The sequence below is a fragment of the Neophocaena asiaeorientalis genome, unplaced genomic scaffold (genome assembly GCF_003031525.2).
Source record: "Neophocaena asiaeorientalis asiaeorientalis breed wild unplaced genomic scaffold, Neophocaena_asiaeorientalis_V1.1 scaffold828, whole genome shotgun sequence".
NCBI lineage: Eukaryota > Metazoa > Chordata > Mammalia > Artiodactyla > Phocoenidae > Neophocaena > Neophocaena asiaeorientalis.
In genome coordinates this window covers 2,342,869-2,362,630 of record NW_020175443.1, presented here as the reverse complement: position 1 = coordinate 2,362,630, position 19,762 = coordinate 2,342,869, and the positions used below count along the sequence as shown (strand labels likewise).

At 41.2% G+C, this 19,762-nt stretch overlaps 1 protein-coding gene across 4 annotated transcripts in view; it reads right to left on the bottom strand.

The window, feature by feature from the left end:
* Window positions 1–19,762, bottom strand: part of DEPDC5 (DEP domain containing 5, GATOR1 subcomplex subunit) — a 92,573-nt gene extending 72,811 nt beyond the window's left edge. For all 4 annotated transcript variants that reach the window (XM_024768002.1, XM_024768003.1, XM_024768004.1 and 1 more), the window contains exons 1-11: window positions 19,628–19,762; window positions 18,821–18,938; window positions 15,346–15,433; window positions 14,905–14,951; window positions 13,354–13,439; window positions 12,608–12,691; window positions 11,033–11,082; window positions 7,678–7,747; window positions 3,690–3,768; window positions 2,753–2,814; window positions 87–156 (exon numbers count right to left, since the gene is read on the bottom strand). In XM_024768002.1, coding sequence (XP_024623770.1) covers window positions 87–156; window positions 2,753–2,814; window positions 3,690–3,768; window positions 7,678–7,747; window positions 11,033–11,082; window positions 12,608–12,691; window positions 13,354–13,439; window positions 14,905–14,951; window positions 15,346–15,433; window positions 18,821–18,878 — 694 coding nt within the window. In that variant the 5' untranslated portion in view covers window positions 18,879–18,938; window positions 19,628–19,762. The remainder of the gene's footprint in view (window positions 1–86; window positions 157–2,752; window positions 2,815–3,689; window positions 3,769–7,677; window positions 7,748–11,032; window positions 11,083–12,607; window positions 12,692–13,353; window positions 13,440–14,904; window positions 14,952–15,345; window positions 15,434–18,820; window positions 18,939–19,627) is intronic.

Here is a 19,762-nt window from a genome sequence, read left to right as displayed (position 1 = left end):
GCCAAAGGAAAGAAAATGATAAGGAATGAATTGGGATGGGCGTGTGGAAAGCTTAACAAAAAAGTTACTGTAGGAGACTTACGCACCAAGAGATTTTGCATCATAGAAAGTCCTAGAAAATAGGACCACTGTCACTTCATGACTACAGTTCTTCTCCTAGGGATGAGTAGAGAAAAAGAAGACTCAAGTTTATTCCATTTACTTCAATTCTGGGAGGCTTGGGGGCTCAGGCATTGGGTAGCATCATGTAATTGAAGGCTGCGTAATGCAGTAGACACAGCTCTGCCAGAGTCAGAAGGCTGGGACTGACTCCTGCCTCTGAAACTACCACTACATGACCTTGGGCAAGTTATCTAAAGTCCTAGGAATGTGGAAGGTGTTTTGAAAACTGCAAATCACGGGACTTCCCTGGCGATCCAGTGGTTAAGACTCCATGCTTCCACTGCTGGGGGCGTGGGTTCCATCCCTGGTCAGGGAACTAAGATCCTGAATGTCGCACAGCACGGCCATTAAAACAAACAAACAAAAAAAACCCTGCAAATCACCAATAAGTTGGGGAGTGCTGTCTCCCAGCTCTTGATTTGGCATAAAATAGATCAGCCCATTGTCAGAGGATCATGGTATTTGTACCTGCTTCATGGTGTTTTTTAATTTCTTCAGGACTGTGGTTTAGGGAAGAATGGAACCCATGGTGGTGGATGTAAGCACCAGACACTCCCACCTACTGCCAGGGCCATAGGACGAGGACTGGGTGCTGCTCAAGATGCACGGGTTGAAACCAAGGTAATTACCTTTGGACTGCGATGGGGACGAGTGAGAATACACATTTCCATGCAGTCTGGAGTTCAACATTCTACAAGTAGGGTGTTTACAGACGGCATGAAATTTGGCTTGCACCAGTGAGCCAGAAAGCTCAGTTTCAGTTCCTCCTGGGTCTTTGAAGACAACAGCCCATACTGACCAACCCTATCTCAAACTGAACTTACTAACCACACAATTCAGCATTCACCGTATAAGACAACATAATGAACATAACATGTCACCTTATATTCTTCCACCGATATCTCTCAAGTAGACAGAAATTCCTAAATACACGCCACAGTACCAAGAGCAGACCTTCACTAGCCACCAACTAATTTATTGGACGCCTAGTGCTCCAAACACAGCTCCAAACTCATCTGATTTTGGTGTAAGTTTTACACAGGAAAAGTGCCTGACAGTGGGCTGGTGTGGGCATGAGAGCCTCTCAACTCATGTGCGATGGAGGAGGTAACATACAACAGTGGTGACGTGACTCAGGATTACAGAAACAAACAGGACGGCCCAGGAGTTACGAACTCAGGTGAGCACTGGATGAATGGATGGAACTGGATTAGAATCCTCGCTCTGCTTTTTCGGGCTATCGATCACAGGCAAGTTACCTAACCTCTTTCAGCTGTACTTTCCCTACCTGTGTAAGAGTGACAAGAGGACGAAGTGAGATAAGGAGGATAAAACACTTCCCACAATACCTGATATGTGCTCTTATATTTAGGTCTCTGATTCACTTTGAGTTAATTTTTGTATATCATGTGAGGTAAGACTCAAAATTCATTCTTTGGCATATGGATATTCAATTGTCTTGAATCCATTTGTGGAAGAAGCTATTATTTCCCTCATTGAGTGGACTGCACATTCTCATCTAAAATCAACTGACCATAGATGTATGGGTTGATTTCTGTACTCTCAATTCTATTCCATTGATTTACATAGCTACCTTTATGCCAGTACCACACTGTTTTGACTACTTTGGCTTTGTAATAAGCTTTGAAATTAGAAAGTGAGAGTCCTCCAACTTTCTTCTTCTTTTTCAAGATTGTTTTGGCTCTTCAGGATCCCTTGCAATTCCACATAAATTTTAGAATATTTTAACAATATTAAGTCTTCTAATCTATGAACACGAGTTGTTTTTCATTTATTTAGGTCTTCATTCATTTCTTTCAGCAATGTTTTACAGATTTTAGTGCATAAACCTTGCCCTTCCTTGGGTAAATTATTCCAAAGTATTTTATTCTCTCTGATGTTCTTGTAAATGGAATTGTTTTTTAATTTAATTCCCTTTAAAATTTTTTATTCCTTGTTTTAATTTCCGGATCAGATTGTTCACTGCTGATGAAACACAAATGATCTTATGTGTTGATTTTGTATCCTGCAACTCTGCGGAATTTATTAGCTCTAATAGTTTCTGTTTTTATTTTTTTATGGATATTTGGGGGTTTTCTACATACAGGATGTCATCTGTGAAGAAAGATAGTTTTGCTTTTGCTCTTCCAATCAATATGGATGCTATTTCTTTTCTCTTTTCTTTCTTCCTTTCCTCCTTTCCTTCTTTCCTCTTTCCCTCCTTCCTCCCTCCCTCCCTCCCTTCCTTCCATTGTTTCTTTCTTTTTTCTTTCCTACTTGCTTTGGCTAGAATTTTCAGTAAAAGAATGAATACCAGTGGTGAAAGCAAACATCCTTATCTTGTTCCTGATATTCTTAAGGTGGAACATTTTCAGTCTTTCACCACTGAGTATGATGTTAGCTGTGTGTTCTTCATAAATATACTTGACCATGTTGAGGTGATGAAGGTAACTTAAATCTAGAGTCTTATCAATTTAGACTTTAGCTAAGGTACCTCAATTAAATTCAGCTTAATAGAAAGAGTAAGTTTTTAAAATCTGAATTGAATAATGTTTACGCAATGAGATTTAGTGCATGAGAAGAAACGTACCTTCCATTTGGTAAAGAGATCAGCAAGGAAACCATTCACAGCTTTCTCAAAATACAGATCCCCTGAAAAGAAACAATAGAAAGAAGGTGGGAATTATCTTTATTTCTTGCTTACATTTTCTTCTCTCAGTAAATTAACAGGAATAGGACTAGTCAAAGAGAAGGTAGGTACTGCTACATCCTAAAAGCATTTTCAACCTAGACTTTCTATGGAGCCAAATTTAATATTTACCTCACTCAGTAAGAGGTCATAGCTTCAAGGTAAAATACAAGATTGAAAAGCTTTGATGATTGAAAGAGACAGTGTATCTTCAAAATGAGAGAACCGTCTAACTTTTAAATATAATTATTCTCACAGTGATGCTTCCAGTTTGTTTGAAGGTGATCTGGTAGCCCCTGGGCCTTCACTAAATTACCATTTGCAGTTTCTGCTGTTCTTGAGCATCCATGATGCCCTACATCAAAAATTAATTTGTAATTTTGCTAAACACAAATTAGAACTGCATGCACCATGAGGCTGGTGTGTCGGGCACAGTGTCCACACCTCATAGCAGCTTTATTGTACTCCACTTATTGTGTAGTAATTCTAATAAAATGAGACAAACTTGGTGATTTCTGTGAGTGATAGGACATAAGATGAAAGATATCAAAGAAGGTGCTGGTTCCTGGCCATACAGTCACTCCCTCTATGACTTTTGATCTATGCTTATAGAATAATTGAAGATCTGAGAATTCAGATTTTTCATTAATGTTTTACTACATTTCATGCAATTCACTAGATATATAAAATATTTATCTATTTTAGCATTTGAGGATTTGTTAAGATCTCAGGACATATCTTCAGAGAATGCTAAGAGATTGCTATAAATGATACCAACTTGGGGGAAACCAGAAACTTCTCCCCATTAGCAGTTATGACCCGCACTTAGGAACAGTACCATAAATATCAAAATCCCACATTTCACAGCTCATCTGAATAAATATGTAAACCATAGCTGACGTAGAACGGAATACCACCTGAAAGAAACAAAGACATAATTGCATTAAAAAGCAATGATGGATAGAATCTCAGTTCTGCAAAATGAAAACGTTCTGCAGATCTGTTTCACAATGATGTAAATATACTTAAAACTGCTGAACTGTATATTTAAAAATGGTTAAGATGCTAAATTTTAGGACTTCCCTGGCAGTCCAGTGGTTAGGACAAGGTGCTTTCACTGCTGGGGCCCGGGTTCAATCCCTGGTCAGGGAACTAAGATGCTGTAAGCTGCGTAGCGCAGCCCAGGGAAAAAAAAAAAGCTAAATTGTATATGTTTTTTACAAAAAAAAAAAGCAATGCTGGAAGATTTCTGTTAATTGTGAGACATGGAACTTCTAAAAGCAAGCTCCATCCCTGGCATCACAGGCCATGAGGGGAAGATTCTGTCTCTACCCTCTAGGAGCTCATGGCAGAGGATAAAGACATGCAAAACATTGCAACTATATACAAATATTCCTTGAAGCTTCCCACAAGAAACGTTGGAGAAGGGGCAGTGAATCTACTGGGAAAGTCGATGAGACCTCATTACAGAAGGAGAACTTGGGCTAAGATGCACCAGTTGATGAGTTGTTGATCTAATAACTAATCCACATCGTACCCCTCTCCACACCCAGAATGCCTCCAGGAAAAGCCCTAGTGGTTTCCCTGGCCTGTGTGCTTTACCACAAAGCCCTTTCTTTACCCAGCCCTTCCCTCCTCCAGCAGACTTTAAAGAGCTTTGGTGGGAAAGCAAAATGTATAAAATGTGTAAGTTGCAGGCATCAATACTCCCTTTCCTTTTACATTTGCTCCTTCGAATCTTTTGTGTGCCAGGTAATTGAACTGATTATAAAGATTATCTCAAGTAAAAGAGCCTTGGGACATTAAGTGCCAGGAGGTATGCCAGACAACTTTGGGATACAAAGGTAAAAGACACAGTCCTTGCCCTCAAAGCGCTTGCAGTCTGGTGGCAAGGCAGGTGAGAAACACATTCACCGGAGTGTGACAAGTGCTGATATAGATATATGTCCCAGGTGCCACGGGGGCACTTCCAGCCTGGTGCATCCAGGGAGGCTTTCCAGGAGCAGGGAAGCCTGAGACTAGTGCTGAGGGATGGATGAGAGGCTTGGGAAAGGGGGAAGGCGAGGAGCAAGCACCGCAGGCGGGAGAGAGCAGCACGCAAAAAGACACGGAGGCAAGAGAGCACGCTGCCATGTTGGAGGGATGGTGAGCGGTTCCCGTGGCTGGATGGGATGGGGGGCTACATGGGAGAAGTGACAGATTAGCTCCAGACTCAACTGCCTCCCCTGATTTTTCCACTCGGCTGTCCAGACATCTCACAAACTGAAGTTCCCCTGAACGACTCCTCCCTGGCCTTCTCCATATGATAAATGGCACCGCCATCTCTCCACCAGCTGCTCAATTATCCCTTTCTTCACTCTTCACACCCAACACATTAGCAAGTTCTGTGGACTCGACCCCAGAATGTTTCGCCAATCTGCCCATCTCTCCCCTGCTCCAATGCCCAGCCTAGCCCACGCCACCACCTTCTAACTTCCTAACTCATCTCTCTGCTTCCACTCTTGCCCCGACAATCAACTCTCTGCTCCAGAGCCAGAGGGGCTGCAGCGGGTACTGTGGACGCCTACCCAACATCCTTCCTTTCTAAGTCAGAGGAAGCTGATTCTATTCTGGGAGGCAAGGGACCCGCCAAGAGACCAGACCTCCAGGCATGCTGAGCAGTTCCACATGACTCAACCCTGGTCAGTAAGGTATAAATGGAAGTGTGTCCTGAAAGGAAGCTGACTCGGCTGGAGCATGCCCCGTTGTTGTCTTTCTTCCCTTCTTCCCTCCTCTGCCTGGCATATGGATGTGGTCACAGCAGCTCCAGCCAGACCACGGAAGCCCAATCCTGAGATAGGCAGAAAAGGAAGGCAGAAGGGGCCTTAGACCACCAGTAACTGTGACGCTGTCACACTAGCCATAATTTGCCTACCCATGGACTTCTTTTATATGAGAGAATAAAGCTGACCTTTAAGTATCAATTTGCCACTGTAACTCTGGGAGTTTATTTTTTTTATATACAGTATTATTTTTTTAAATAAATTTATTTATTTTTGGCTGCATTGGGTCTTCGTTGCTGCATGCGGGCTTCCTCTAGTTGTGGCGAGTGAGGGCTACTCTTTGTTGCAGTGCTCGGGCTTCTCATTGCGGTGGCTTTTCTTGTTGCAGAGCGTGGGCTTAGTAGTTGTGGCATGCGGGCTCCAGAGCGCAGGCTCAGTACTTGTGGCGCACGGGCTTAGTTGCTTCGCAGCATGTGGGATCTTCCCGGACCAGGGCTCAAACCCGTGTCCCCTGCATTGGCAGGAGGATTCTTTAACCACTGCGCCACCAGGGAAGCCCATTTTGGGAGTTTTGTTCAACAAAATCCAACTGAATTAATAAGTGATCTCTTAAAGGCGTAATTCAGGTATCACTCCCCCACTTAAAAATCCTTCAATGGGGAATTCCCTGGCGGTCCAGTGGCTATTACTTGGCGCTCTCACTGCCATGGCCCCGGGGTTCAATCCCTGGTCAGGGGACTAAGATCCCACAAGCCGCTCAGTGGGTAAGCATGTGCCAAATTATCATGGTCTTTATAAGCCATACTTAAGAGTCATTTCCCAGAAAACTGGGGGAAAGATCACTGTAAAATACCAATGTATGCCCAGTAGAGTGGCAAAAACTTTCAAAATCTAAGACCTGGTGTTGGAAAAAGTGAAAAACAAGATTTTATATATGGCTACGAGGAGTTTAAAGTGGTCCAAAGAGTTTGAAAAATAATTTGGCATTACCTTACAGAGTAGAACCTATGACCCAACAAATATACTCCTAATCAATGATGAAAAATATAGTGAGTACAAACGAGATAGCTAAAGTGCGGGGTGGTGGGGCGGGGGGAAGAGAATACATTTTAATCCACTTTAATAAAACTTAAACGTGAGCAAAACAAATAATATACTGTGTAGGGTAAAATACATATGTATTATCACTATGTAAACAAGGGAATTACAAAAATAAAATTCAGATAGTGGTTACCTCTAAAAATGGCCCCAAGTTCTCAACTATTTTGCTTGCCCAGGGAACATCTGGTAATGTCTGGCGACATTTCTGGTGGTTATGACTTGCAGGGGGTGGGGATGGGTGCTACTAGCACTTAGTGAGTAGAAGCCAGGGATGCTGAACACCCCACAACGCACAGGACGGTTCCCCACAATGTTACTGCCCTTGGGGCCCAGGTGACCCTTTGTTCTGGAGGGCTGTCCTTTACACTGTGGTGCGTTCAGCAGCGTCCTCCACATAACCCCAGTTGTGACGACCAAAGATGTCTCCAGACTTTGTCAAAAGACCCCTGGGGAGGCAGGATCACCCCTGGGTTGAGAACCACTGCTCTCAAGGGAGGCTGGGGGATAGGAACACGGAAGAGCAGACAGGTGCTTTCACCAGCGTGGGTAACGTTCACAGCTGTTCAGTTTGGATTTTTCCAACTGGAACAGAGTCACAGGAGGAGATTCCTTGGCAAAGGTCTTTCTTCGTGTTTACCAACACAATCTTTTACTGAATTTAACTTTCGCTATGTATTAGTGAGCACAGAAACCTGCGAGCTAGATGTTCCATCTCTACATCTGATATTAAACAGAAGAAAATGAAGATCAACCCCAAACTGGAGAGATCCAACTGTAAAACACTAGAATTTCAGGAGTCCCCAAGTATATTACAATATTATCCAGCTGAGCAGATAGTAGCTGGTCACCAGCTTGATCATGAGATCAAGTTTTTGCTGGTTTCTGTTTTGTTTTTTGATTTCACAACTTATAGACATAATACCATGGGGAAACAAACCGAAAAAAGCACTTTATCACCCTTACCCTGGTATCTTCGCTTATATAACCACACATGACCTTCTCATTCTTGACCCACAGCTCCCCAGCCTGCGCCCTGAAAGGAGAGGCACACGCGTTATTACGAGTCCTACATAAACCGAGAAAAAACAGGGGTGCCTTTGGGGTGTCCCTCTCTACTCTATCATTTACACCCAAATGACCTGGCCAGTTACAGATTTCCAGAGGGCCATGAACAGATTACACAACATAAAGAATTCTCAGAGTACGCTGAATCTATACAACAGGAGCTCTTAATTTGGGGGTCTGCAGACAACATGTGGGTCTAAGGAAGGGCTTCAGGGAACCCACGAACCTTCTGAAATGATGCAAACTTTCCTGAGCACAGAATTGTACCTTCTAGCAAACCTCAAAAGGGCACGTCACAAAAACAGTTAAGAGGCACTGATGAACAAATTTGCTAACCCCAGCTTTGAGTCAATGAGTTTCAACAAAAACAAGATCCATTGCAGTATCAAATTAGAAGATAAGAAAGAAGTCAGGGGACACAAAGAGACAGGGTCCCTATTCAATGAAGGCCATTGTGCTGAAAAATTTTTATGTCAATATTCAGTAATGTAATATTATGTCTTTTCCCCCTGCTTCTTTATTCTGTTTTTCATATTGTCTACAATGAGCAAGGACTGTATGTAAAAATACTTAGCATAGGCCTGATACATAGCATGTGCTGAACAAGTGGTACTTGACAGTATTAATTCTATAATCAGGACAGGTGTGTTGAGACTTGCCACCATAGAATCAGAGCTCAAGTCAGAGAAGATCCCAGAAGATCCTCTGCAGTGGGGCAGATCTAGCAGGAAAACACCCAAACTGGACGTTCCAATGGGCTTTAAGTATGACTCTCAAACAGATCTGTCTGCCCCAGGACAGCTGGGAAGTCAGGGCCAGAAATTATTCAGTGTTGCTCCCTCTGGAGTGTGAGTTAGAAAAAAACAACAAAAAAAAATTTTTTTAAGTTAAAAAAAGTAGGCAGCTAGTCAGTAATCCCCAAAATTATATCTGGGAAAATGGTATCTCGTCACAATAAGATCAAATAGACTAGGTTTCTAAGTTCAATTTTTAAAAGATATTTATTTTTTTACTGAAGTATAGTTGCTGTACAATACTATATGTTACAGGTATATAGTATACTGAGTCACAATTTTTAAAGGTTATACTCCATTTATAGTTATTATAAAATATTGGCTATATTTCCCCCGTGGTATGATATATCCTTGTAGCTTATTTTATACCTAATAGTTTGTACCTCCCACTCCCCCCCAGCCTATAATGCCCTTCCCCACTTCCCTCTCCTCACTGGTAACCACTAGTTTGTTCTCTATACCTGTGAGTCTGCTTCCTTTTTGTTATATTCACTAGTTTGTTGTATTTTTTAGATTCCACATATAAGTGATATCACACAGTATTTGTCTTTCTCTGTCTGACTTATTTCATCTAAGTTCAATATTTTAAAAAAGCAGAGTGCTGTTAGGAGATAGATTTTAGTGCAATATTTTTCTTTAAAATTTTTCTTCAATGTTTTAAAATACTGATTTTGAAGTTTTTTTTAAAGAATACATTGTGAATTTACTGAGAGAAAAACAAAATGTTTACCTTTAAGGAAAAATAACATTTCAAAGGTAGGGTCTCAAGGTAATAAAACTATGTCCTTAACTATTGACTAAATTACCAGATTAAAAGGCTAAATTACAGAGAAATTCTCTAATAATTTATTATGATTTGATTTTATTTTCTCATATGAGACCCAGAACACTTTTTTTTTTTTTTTTTTGGGAAAAGAAAGTGACTTCTGATTCAATGTAGAAAGACTATAAATTTTTTGGAAAAATGACAGAAGATTTTGTGGTTTACATTTAACCATGAATGAGCAAAATATTAGGACAGATCTTGAAAAGTCTAAAACTGACATTATGTCAGGGTGTATGAAGGCACTTACATGGAGAAACAAGGAATTTAATTATGAAAGGGATTCTGAGAGGGTTTCTAAACCAGGACTCATCAAACTGTAGCCTGCAGGCCAAATCCAGCCTATCTCCTGTTTTCGTATGGCCCACAGCTAAGAGTAGATTTTACATTTTTAAACGTTAAAAAAAAAAAAAAAAATTGCAACAGAGACCTGAGACTCACGTGGCCCAAAGTCTAAAATATTTACTATCTGGTCCTTTACAGAAAAAGATCCTAAACCTACCACTTCATTTTGCAGAGGAACAGATGCAGAGGCTCCCTGAGCTGCCCAGCTTCACCCTGCTAACCACTGGTGCTGCAGGAATGGAATACAGGTTTCCTGACTCCTGGCCCACCACCTGGGAGAGACCAGCTTGTATTTGATGGCATAAATAGGTTGCATTTCTTGTTCTGCTTGAGACTTCATCACTTCTTGAACTGTGCTTTAGTTGCTAAAATTTTTTCAAAGAATTTTTGACCTTATAACAACTTCTAAAACATCCCTTTTTGGAAAGAAAAAAATGAATCTTTTATCCTTTCTTTCTTTCAGGATCAGTAGTTCAGACTAACCAAATAGCCCTCATTGCTGGTGAAAGGTCTTTACAAAAGGATTCTGGACAATAAAGGTAGGAGGAATGGCTGAATTAGAAAATCACCATCTTGCAATAATCATCAACAGATGAAACCATTCTGTGAAAATCTGATGAGGAATTTCATAACAGGGGACCAGGCTGCATCACCAGAATCCAGTGGTCAATCTCACATTAAAAGTGAGTCAACCAGATGTAAATATGCTTGAGTATATACAGTAAGTTTCAAGAAAGACACAGTTTCCTCTAGGAAAAAGGACATATTTCTAACACACTTTTTTGGTGCTGTTAAGCCTTCACTATGTGGATATTTTGATTTTTGAATTTAGAGGGGGTTTCAAAAAGTCCCCTTTTCTCTCTTTTTCACAAACTGAAATACAGAAATCATTTTAATAAATCAAGAGCAGTGTGATATCTCTAAAAAGGCAGCAACTCAGGAACTATTGTGCTAGTCATTTTATGTCTCCAAACCTGTTTCTTAAACTGTAAAACAAGAAAGTTTGATGAAATATGTTCATCTAAGGCTTTTTCCAGTTCTAAAATTATGAGTCTATCCCTCCTTCATTCAGAATACCAGGCGGCTTCAGCAACATCCACCCATCTTAAAACTACTATAGTGCATTTCGGGGTCTTTTGGATTGTTTTAGCTACCACAATCTAACGTTTTAAGCTATTGTGTATTTTATTATAAGGATGTCCACATGCCTCAAAGGTTGTATGTAGCAGTTACTGCACTACATGCTATTCCCAGTTACAAGCTAATCAATCAAGAGTGACATAGTATCTACCTGATGCCAGCAAATTCCACCTTCTGAGTGATATAGGCACATGTGCTGACCTAAGGGAAAAGAGAAAGAGAGAGATTCAACAATACATCAAGGCCATGAAAGGTCACAAAGAACATCTCCTGGCTTTCGAATCTCTTCTATTAACCCAAAGTTCAATTAACATGGGAGTAATAGATTTATCCCATAGGAAAACGTGTTGGGGCAGGTATAACAGTAGGTTCTTACGGGTTTGGCAAGTATAGACAATAGTAAAGACCAAGTGGATAATAAGTGGCCAGCTTCAGTAATATACTTATGTTCACACACACTTGCATACATATGTACATTTACATATGGAACATTTATTTCTCATTTTAGAAAATGGAACCTTCTCCCACCAAATAAAACATGAGCAAAGATATCTCTTTCTGAAAATATACACTGTATGGACATTCTACCTATGATTTGTTGTTTCATAATAGCCAAAAAGTCCAAAAGGAGAATTTTCAGCAGCAGCTCACAATTCTGATGAACTGATCATGTTCAGCGGAAAATGTCCATTAAAAATAAATAAACAGGGGCTTCCCTGGTGGCGCAGTGGTTGAGAGTCCGCCTGCCGATGCAGGGGACACGGGTTCGTGCCCCGGTCCAGGAAGATCCCACATGCGCAGAGCGGCTAGGCCCGTGAGCCATGGCCGCTGAGCCTGCGCGTCCGAAGCCTGTGCTCCGCAACGGGAGAGGCCACAAGGAAAATGGAAGGAGGGTAAAGCAGAAAAGCAGTCTAACCTGGAAGGAACAAGATCTGGGTTCCAGGGACTTCCCTGGTGGCGCAGTGGTTAAGAGTCCGCCTGCCAACGCAGGGGACACGGGTTCGAGCCCTGGTACGGGAAAAGCCTGTGCACCACAACTACTGAGCCTGCGCTCTAGAGCCCGCAAGCCACAACTACTGAGCCTGTGTGCCACAACTACTGAAGCCCACACGCTTCGAGCCCATGCTCCACAACAAAAGAAGCCACCGCAATGAGAAGCCCATGCACCGCAATGAAGAGTAGCCCCTGCTTGCCGCAACTAGAGAAAGCCCGCGCGCAGCAACAAAGACCCAACGCAGCCAAAGATAAATAAACAAAATTAATTAATTAATTTTTTAAAATGTTAAAAAAAAATTTAAAAAGATCTGGGTTCCAGCCCAGAGTCAATTGCTTACTAGCTTTCTCATCTTAACTCCTCAATCTCAGTTTTCACATCTATAAATTCAGGATAATAAATGCCTGTCCACAAGAGGAGATGTGAGGAGCAAAAGAGATCAAGTGAAAACCTGAAAACTAAAGTTCAAATGTAAAATAATATTACACTCTCCCCATTCAAACCAAAAATGCAGAGTTAAACTCTCTGATAACAAACAAGCAAAACAAAGCTTATAAAAACCATGAAAAGAGAATGGGAGGAGACATACAACATGTTTACAGTAATTGTCTGTGATGCTGGAATCAGAAAGGATTTTATACTCTCCTCCATACTAGATCTACATCTCCCTGGTGACACGGATTATTAACATAATGGAAAAAGTAACAGACTTCTTAAAAAATAATATCTTACCAAACTTTTCTTCAGTCGCCACATATCCCCACGGCCAATATATTGATCCTTAAAGGTTAATTCCACTAGGTCAAGGGTCACATCCTAAAAGGGATAATCAAATATATGTCTCTGCTTTACTCTGCCATACTTTATAGTCTAAGATAACACTCACTCACCATGGAGAAACCTTTTGACAAAAGAACAACTACTGGAAGACCATTCAGTAGTAGAACCCTGACAAACAGAATTTTACCCTGCCCAAGAAGGCTTTGGAGGACAGGTAAGTCTCCAACAGATACTATAGCTGCTGTATCGTGTGGTTAAGTGCAAAGGGCACCAGAGTAGTGATTCTGTGTTTTAGTCTTGATTCTGGCACACAAACATGACATGAACTGTGGGCTTTATTTCCCTAGATAATGTCAACAATTGGACAACGATTTTTATCCCTTAATTTTATAGCATCATTTCTCAAAGAAAAAAAAGAACACATAAAGAAATGTTAGTATTTTTATAGAAAATTTTACATTTAGCTTCACAAACACACATATACATACAGAATCGTTTTAGGACAAGATTTTTAAAAAGGGGTGAGGATTTTAAATGCAACCTACATTCTACCTATAATCTAAATGACCTACGTATGACCACATATTTAATAGCCTAACACTATACTTAAGTAACTCATTATTTCCTTAGAGACCTAATCTTGAGGAAGGGTGTTAATCATTCCTCAAAAGATATTCAAATCCAGAACAAAGACACACCTTAGGGTCTACGACATTCACATACACATCTTGATAAGGTCTTAGCCGAAACACTTGAGTCACCGTCTGGTCCACACTGATAGTTTCTGAAATGGAGAAGGAATCTGGATCAGGTAAATATATTCGAATCCATAACTACTCAGACATTCAACAAACAACATCCTTTGCCAAGGGCAAGACATGTTGTCAGCCTTCAACAGCTTAAAACTTAGAGAGTTCTCTGCTTTTCAGGTGAAATAAGACCTGAACCCAAGCAATTAAAAAATGAGAGAGACAAACAAATAATACAGAGAGACAGAGATAGAGACAGACAGAGAGAGAGAAAGGAAAGAAATTAAGAAGCAACATAAGAAAGTTCGAAGGGTTGTGAAAATTCAGAAGAGGAAATCATTCTTTTGGAATGAAAGTAGCAGGGGTAGTTAAGGAAGAAATAAACTTTTCGATGAGCCCTTAAGTCTGGTAAGTAAGAAACTTAACAGGTGGCAGGAGATAAGGTAAGAGTAAGAAGGACACTCAGGATCTAGATTTTACTGACTGTTTTCCCAACAAGTTAAAAAATACAAAAGAAGTGGTTGACACCAAAATCCTTTAGAGCAAATTAAAAGTTTTTCCTTTTCTTTTAAGTCCCAGTTAAGGAAATACTTAATAGCTATCAATAAACATTTTAGTTCCTTGATCAGTACGGTATAGTCATTAGAGGAAAAAAGAAAGGATTTGGATCCAGAATGAATAAGTAGAATCACTGCTCTGGCTCCTTCACTTACTGACTCCAGGCAAGCCCACTCATACCGGTAAGACAAAGCTTCCTCACTCTCTCAAGAGTTGGTGGGAAAATCAAGAAAGATAAATGACAAACAGGGTTTCCCTTGTGGCGCAGTGGTTGAGAATCTGCCTGCTAATGCAGGGGACACGGGTTCGAGCCCTGGTCTGGGAGGATCCCACATGCCACGGAGCAACTAGGCCCGTGAGCCACAACTACTGAGCCTGCGCGTCTGGAGCCTGTGCTCCGCAACAAGAGAGGCCGCGATAGTGAGAGAGGCCCGCGCACCGCGATGAGGAGTGGCCCCCGCTTGCCACAACTAGAGAAAGCCCTCGCACAGAAACAAGGACCCAATACAGCAAAAAAAATAATTTTTTTTAAAAAAATGACAAACAGCTCCCAGTACAGTGCCTTGCACAAGTGGCAGGTAATCAACAATATATGTTCCTCCCCTGCCCCAACCCAAAGTAGGTACTTAAATATTTTGTGAAGAAAATATAATATTGAGAAAAGCATGCTTTGCCAACAATCTTTAAGTGTAAAGCTTCACCTATTCAGATTAACCGTCCTCTTGACTCTAAATATAGTTTTTTCAGTGCCCTCAAGATGCTAACAAATGAGATTCCTTGGCAATTTTGATATCTGACAATTTTTTTTTTTTTAGCAGGAACACAATTTGATAAGGAGAGAAGTACTGTGCCCTCATTCTCAGAGATTGTGAAGAGGGGTTTCTTACAGTTTCTCAAACAGTAAAGTGTAAAAATCTTAGAGAAGCGAGATGGAATTTTTACCTTTCTGCAAATCCTCCTTAAGTGACTTGACCTGCAAAAGCAGAGGGCTGGGGAAAAAAAGAAAAGCAACAGAGAGAAGGGATGTTGTCAGCAGTAACTAACCAGCTTTCTTCACCACCCACAAAACACAAACAGATCACTCTGGACATATTCTAACTGGCAGCGCAACAATGGGAGAAAGTTCCCTTAGAAAACAAACCCTGCACTTGTATTAAAGGAAATGGATAAATGCTACAGAATTGTTCAGAGTTGTCATCTCAGCTTTAAAAACAAAAAGAATGGACCACTTTTTAAAAGATGATTGGTTTATCAAATCCTGGAGGGCAGGAGCATTTTTATCCAAAGGCAAAGAGCCATCTTCCCCTTCAATCCCCTTAGACAAAATATCACCTGGAAAGAGAGGGCTGCCCAGTTAGTTCCCTGCTCCTGTCGGAAGCTCACCTGTACTCATCGTTGGGGTGAGCAATCTCCACAATGTCTCCAAGCTTGATGTAAGGAAACACTTTGGGGTTCACGACTAGCTCATCATCTGAAAGACAATTCAGCCATCTCAGGCAGCAAAGAACTCACTTGGGCAGCAGGTTGCTGTGTATGTTTTCACGCGGGGTCCTTACAACCCCATCATTTGGTATTATGACCCCATCTCGCAAGATGAAGTTCCATTTAAAATTGAGATTTAGCTCAACTGAAGGATTTGCACAGGAATCCAGAGCTAGTGAGTAGTTGAGGGGGACGGTGTTCAGGGACCTTTGTCTCCAGAGCTTTTCCTACTAGCCTACTGCTCCCAAGGAGAGGGTAACTCTTCTCTGGGAATTAGGTCTCTGCGGCAATCCTTGACTCCCTCAAATAGCATGTATCTGGCATATGCCAGGAACAAAACAGCCGGGGTCCCACATACAGCAAAATCCTTTCTATTTACAGTGTTCGCAGAACTTCTAAAAATACTGTCTGAATGTGACCCTCACAATAAATCTTTGGATCTAACAGAAGCAGGGAAATGACCTAGGAGATAAAGCAACTTGCCAAAGGGTAGATAGCTAGTAACAGTACACCAGGACTGGTTACTAGTCCAGGGTTCCTAAACAAACCACCTCTTACACATGAAAATCAAGCCAGATAAAACACCCTGGACTTTGGAGGGCAGCACGTGATCAGGGGAAAACTTCATATATCAGTTCACATTAGAGTCCAATGAGACCCTTAAAATATAAGGAGAATGTGATTTCATATGTTTATCTACCCCTGCCCCCCACTGGGGGTGGGGGAGAATTCTTTCAAATATAACAAACTCAGGATCATAAAGATAGGGTGATTTTTTTTTTTTTTCTGTTTTAGCTTTTAGGGAAAGACATGGCCTTCAGTTATGCTAAAACCATGACAAATAAGTATGTCCATATTTCAAATATAATCAGACCCAACAAAAATTCAGCCTAGGAAAGCGAAGTACTGGGTTAATCCCACAGTTGCTTTTTTTTTTTTTTTTTTTGTATATTGTTTCCATCGATAGATGTATACCAAATCCTCTATGAAGTCTTCCCCTAACTTCCACAGTCTGAATTAAGATCCCTGAACACATATTCCTTCCTGCTCCATTTTATCATTTCCTTTTTGCATGTCTGTCTCATCAAGCTGAAAGCTCTGTAGGGAGAAGTGACCTTGTCATATTCAAAATCTTTATGTTTGGTACAGGTATGTACTTAATAAATACTTGTTGGATGTATTTTTTAAATTTGATTTTTACTTTACTCATAGAAATACAGTTGATTTACAATATTGTGTTACTTTTCAGTTGTTCAGCATAGTGATTCAGTATTTTTGCATAATATATTCCATTATAGGTTATTACAAGATAACAAGTGTATTCCCTGTGCTATGTAGTATATCCTTGTTGCTTATCTATATATAGTAGTTTGTATCTGTTAATCCCATACGTCTAATTGTCCCTCCCCCCTTCAGTAACCACAGGTTTGTTTTCTATGTCTGTGAGTCTGTTTCTGTTTTTTTAACAAATTTATTTATTCATTCATTTATTTATTTATTTATGGCTGCATTGGGTCTTTGTTGCTGCGTGCAAGCTTTCTCTAGTTGTGGCGAGCGGGGGCTACTCTTCCTTGCAGGCATGGGCTTCTCATCGCGTTGGCTTCTCTTGTTGCAGAGCACAGGCTCTAGGTGTGCAGGCTTCAGTAGTTGTGGCACGCGGGCTCAGTAGTTGTGGCTCTTGGGGTCTAGAGCACAGGCTCAGTAGTTGTAGCACATGGGCTTAGTTGCACCACAGCATGTGGGATCTTCCCGGACCAGGGTTCAAAGCCCTGTTCCCTGCATTGGCAGGTGGATTCTTAACCACTGCGCCACCAGGGAAGCCCTCTGTTCCTGTTTTACATGTACATTCATTTGTATTATTTTTTAGATTCTATACATAAATGATATAATATAGTATTTGTCTTTGTCTAACTTATTTCACTAAGCATAATATTCTCTACTTCCATCCATGTTGCTACAAATGGCAGTATGTCATTCTTTTTTATGACTGAGTAATATTGCTGGATGTATTTTATTTATTTTTCTTTATAGTCCTGCAGCAGACTGGGTACAGCACAGAGCTACCTTTGTCTTGTACACGTGAAAAAGAAGACTCCTATACATTGTATATACACTGTATATACTGTAGCCTTGTATCTTTCCCTCCTCTGTCAAAAGTTATTTCTGTTGTGCGTTCAATTCTGCTCCACAAACGTTTAGGCAGCTTCAGCTGCATACAAAGTACAGTGTTAACAACAGACTGTGGTTTTAGCAGAAATAGTGTTTTAAATATAGCAATGCTTAGTATATCCTTGTCCTGGTAATTACAATGGCTACATTTATTAAGCAGGTCGAAGGAGCCTGGTACTCTACTAAATACTATACATACATCATTTTACTTTATTCCCGTAAGACCTTATGATATAGAAACTATTATTTTCCCTTTTTGGCAATCCTGGCCTTTGGGTGTCTTATACATATATAACACAGGAGCAAATACATAATAAAATACAATTTTAAAGACACTCACTGTGTTGTTAATTCTAATTTCTGAAGTAAATAAGGTTGTTAGGACAGAGGGAAATTTATTCCTTTACGAAAGAAAAAAAATCATATGAGTAGGTGCTTTCCTATTCTACAGGCTTATAGACTCAAGGTTCTAAGAGAAATGGAGAAATTATTCTAAAGAGCTGGAATTTGTAGTTAAGATAAACTAGGGGCTTGCCTGAGGTCACAGGGAAAGTTAGAGGCAGAGCTGATACTGGATTCATGTTTAACACAGGACAAGATGCTGTGTCCTGCCCCATCTCACCGTGCTTCACAGCCAGGCAAAGGTTCATGCTTTGATCATACCTGTCTTATGCACATCCACTACTTCTTTCATTAAACATAAGTTTCTCTTATCTGCCAAACCAGTGCATACTGGAATTTTGCAGAACATACACAGTAAATAAGTAATAAAAAGATACAAACAAATCAACAAGGACCTAGCACAGAGAACTATATTCAATATCTTGTAATAACCTGTAATGGAAAAGAATATCTAAAAAAAAACCTATATATAGGTATATATATCTATATATCTGAATCACTTTGCTATACATCTGAAACACAACACTGTAAATTAACTATACATTAATAAAAAAAATTTTAAAAACAAAAACAAGTGAAGAGTAGTAAGCTGGCAATATTCACAAAGTTTGTTAAAATGCAGGATGCAAATGCTTCTAGAAGGGGCCTGCTACTCTCCCCACTACAGTATCACTTGCTGCTTCACTCAGTTAAGCTACCTGCTTAGCCTCAATTGTCACGAGTCAGTTTGAAAATTTCAAGGCACCGGACACATCAGAACCTCGGCCAACTTACGCAACCCCCCGTAAGACCAATCAATACTGACCACTGCCCCCAAAGCCCTTCTTGTGGATGACAAGTTTGTAGACCTTTGTTGTTCTCATCTTGTACTGTTGTTTCCTTCAGCTGTTCCAAGCTTGGGGAAGAGAAATCATCTTGCCTCCCTGCCAGTGAAACACAAACAAAAAGGCTGGAATGTCAGACTTTTCTTTGCAACTGCTCTTTGATTTCAGGGCAGTGAAAATACTGCCCTTGCTCAGCTGAGAGGTGGCACCAACCCTCGGATGAAATCACTCCTCCAATTACCAGGAGGGACGTTGAACAAACAGAACCAGTGACTCTGGAAACGAAAGGGAATTCGGGCCAGGGTCTAGTCCAACCTCCAAGAAGATATTTTATCACACCCTAAAGGGAAAACTTGGAGTGAATGAGGCATTCATTACCTTGCCTCTATATAAACCAATAACACCCAAATATTAAAGAGATCTTAAAAGAGATTAGGCACACAATCTGTAGATGAGGAAAGTGAGAGCCAGCGCAAGGGACTTGCCCAAGGTCTCTGAGACAGAGAGGCATTCCCACTGCTCACGTTTCGCCATCGATGTCCTGGGCAAGAAGAGTGTAAACAGAGGAAGGCTCATTCCCCAAACCTCCATCTGCACAAACTCTCAGTGGTTCCTCCCCGTACCCCCCACCCCCATTTCATAGCTGAAGCCACGGAAGCTCAGAGACGGAGAGAGACTTGCCTAAGGTCACACAGGGGGTTGGGGGTGGGGCCAGGTTTCGAACCTGGGCCCCGGCCCCCTTCCTCCTGCTCCCCAAACCCGGGCCCCGGGCGGGCAGCTCCACTCACCCGCAGCTCCGGAGCCCCTTCCCGCTTGAGTCCGGGGTTCCGGGGTCCGGACCCTGGCCAGGGCCCCCGCGCCTCCTCGGGACGCCCCGCCTACGCCCGCAGAGCCTGTGCAGACCCAGAGCCAGAGCTGCAGGC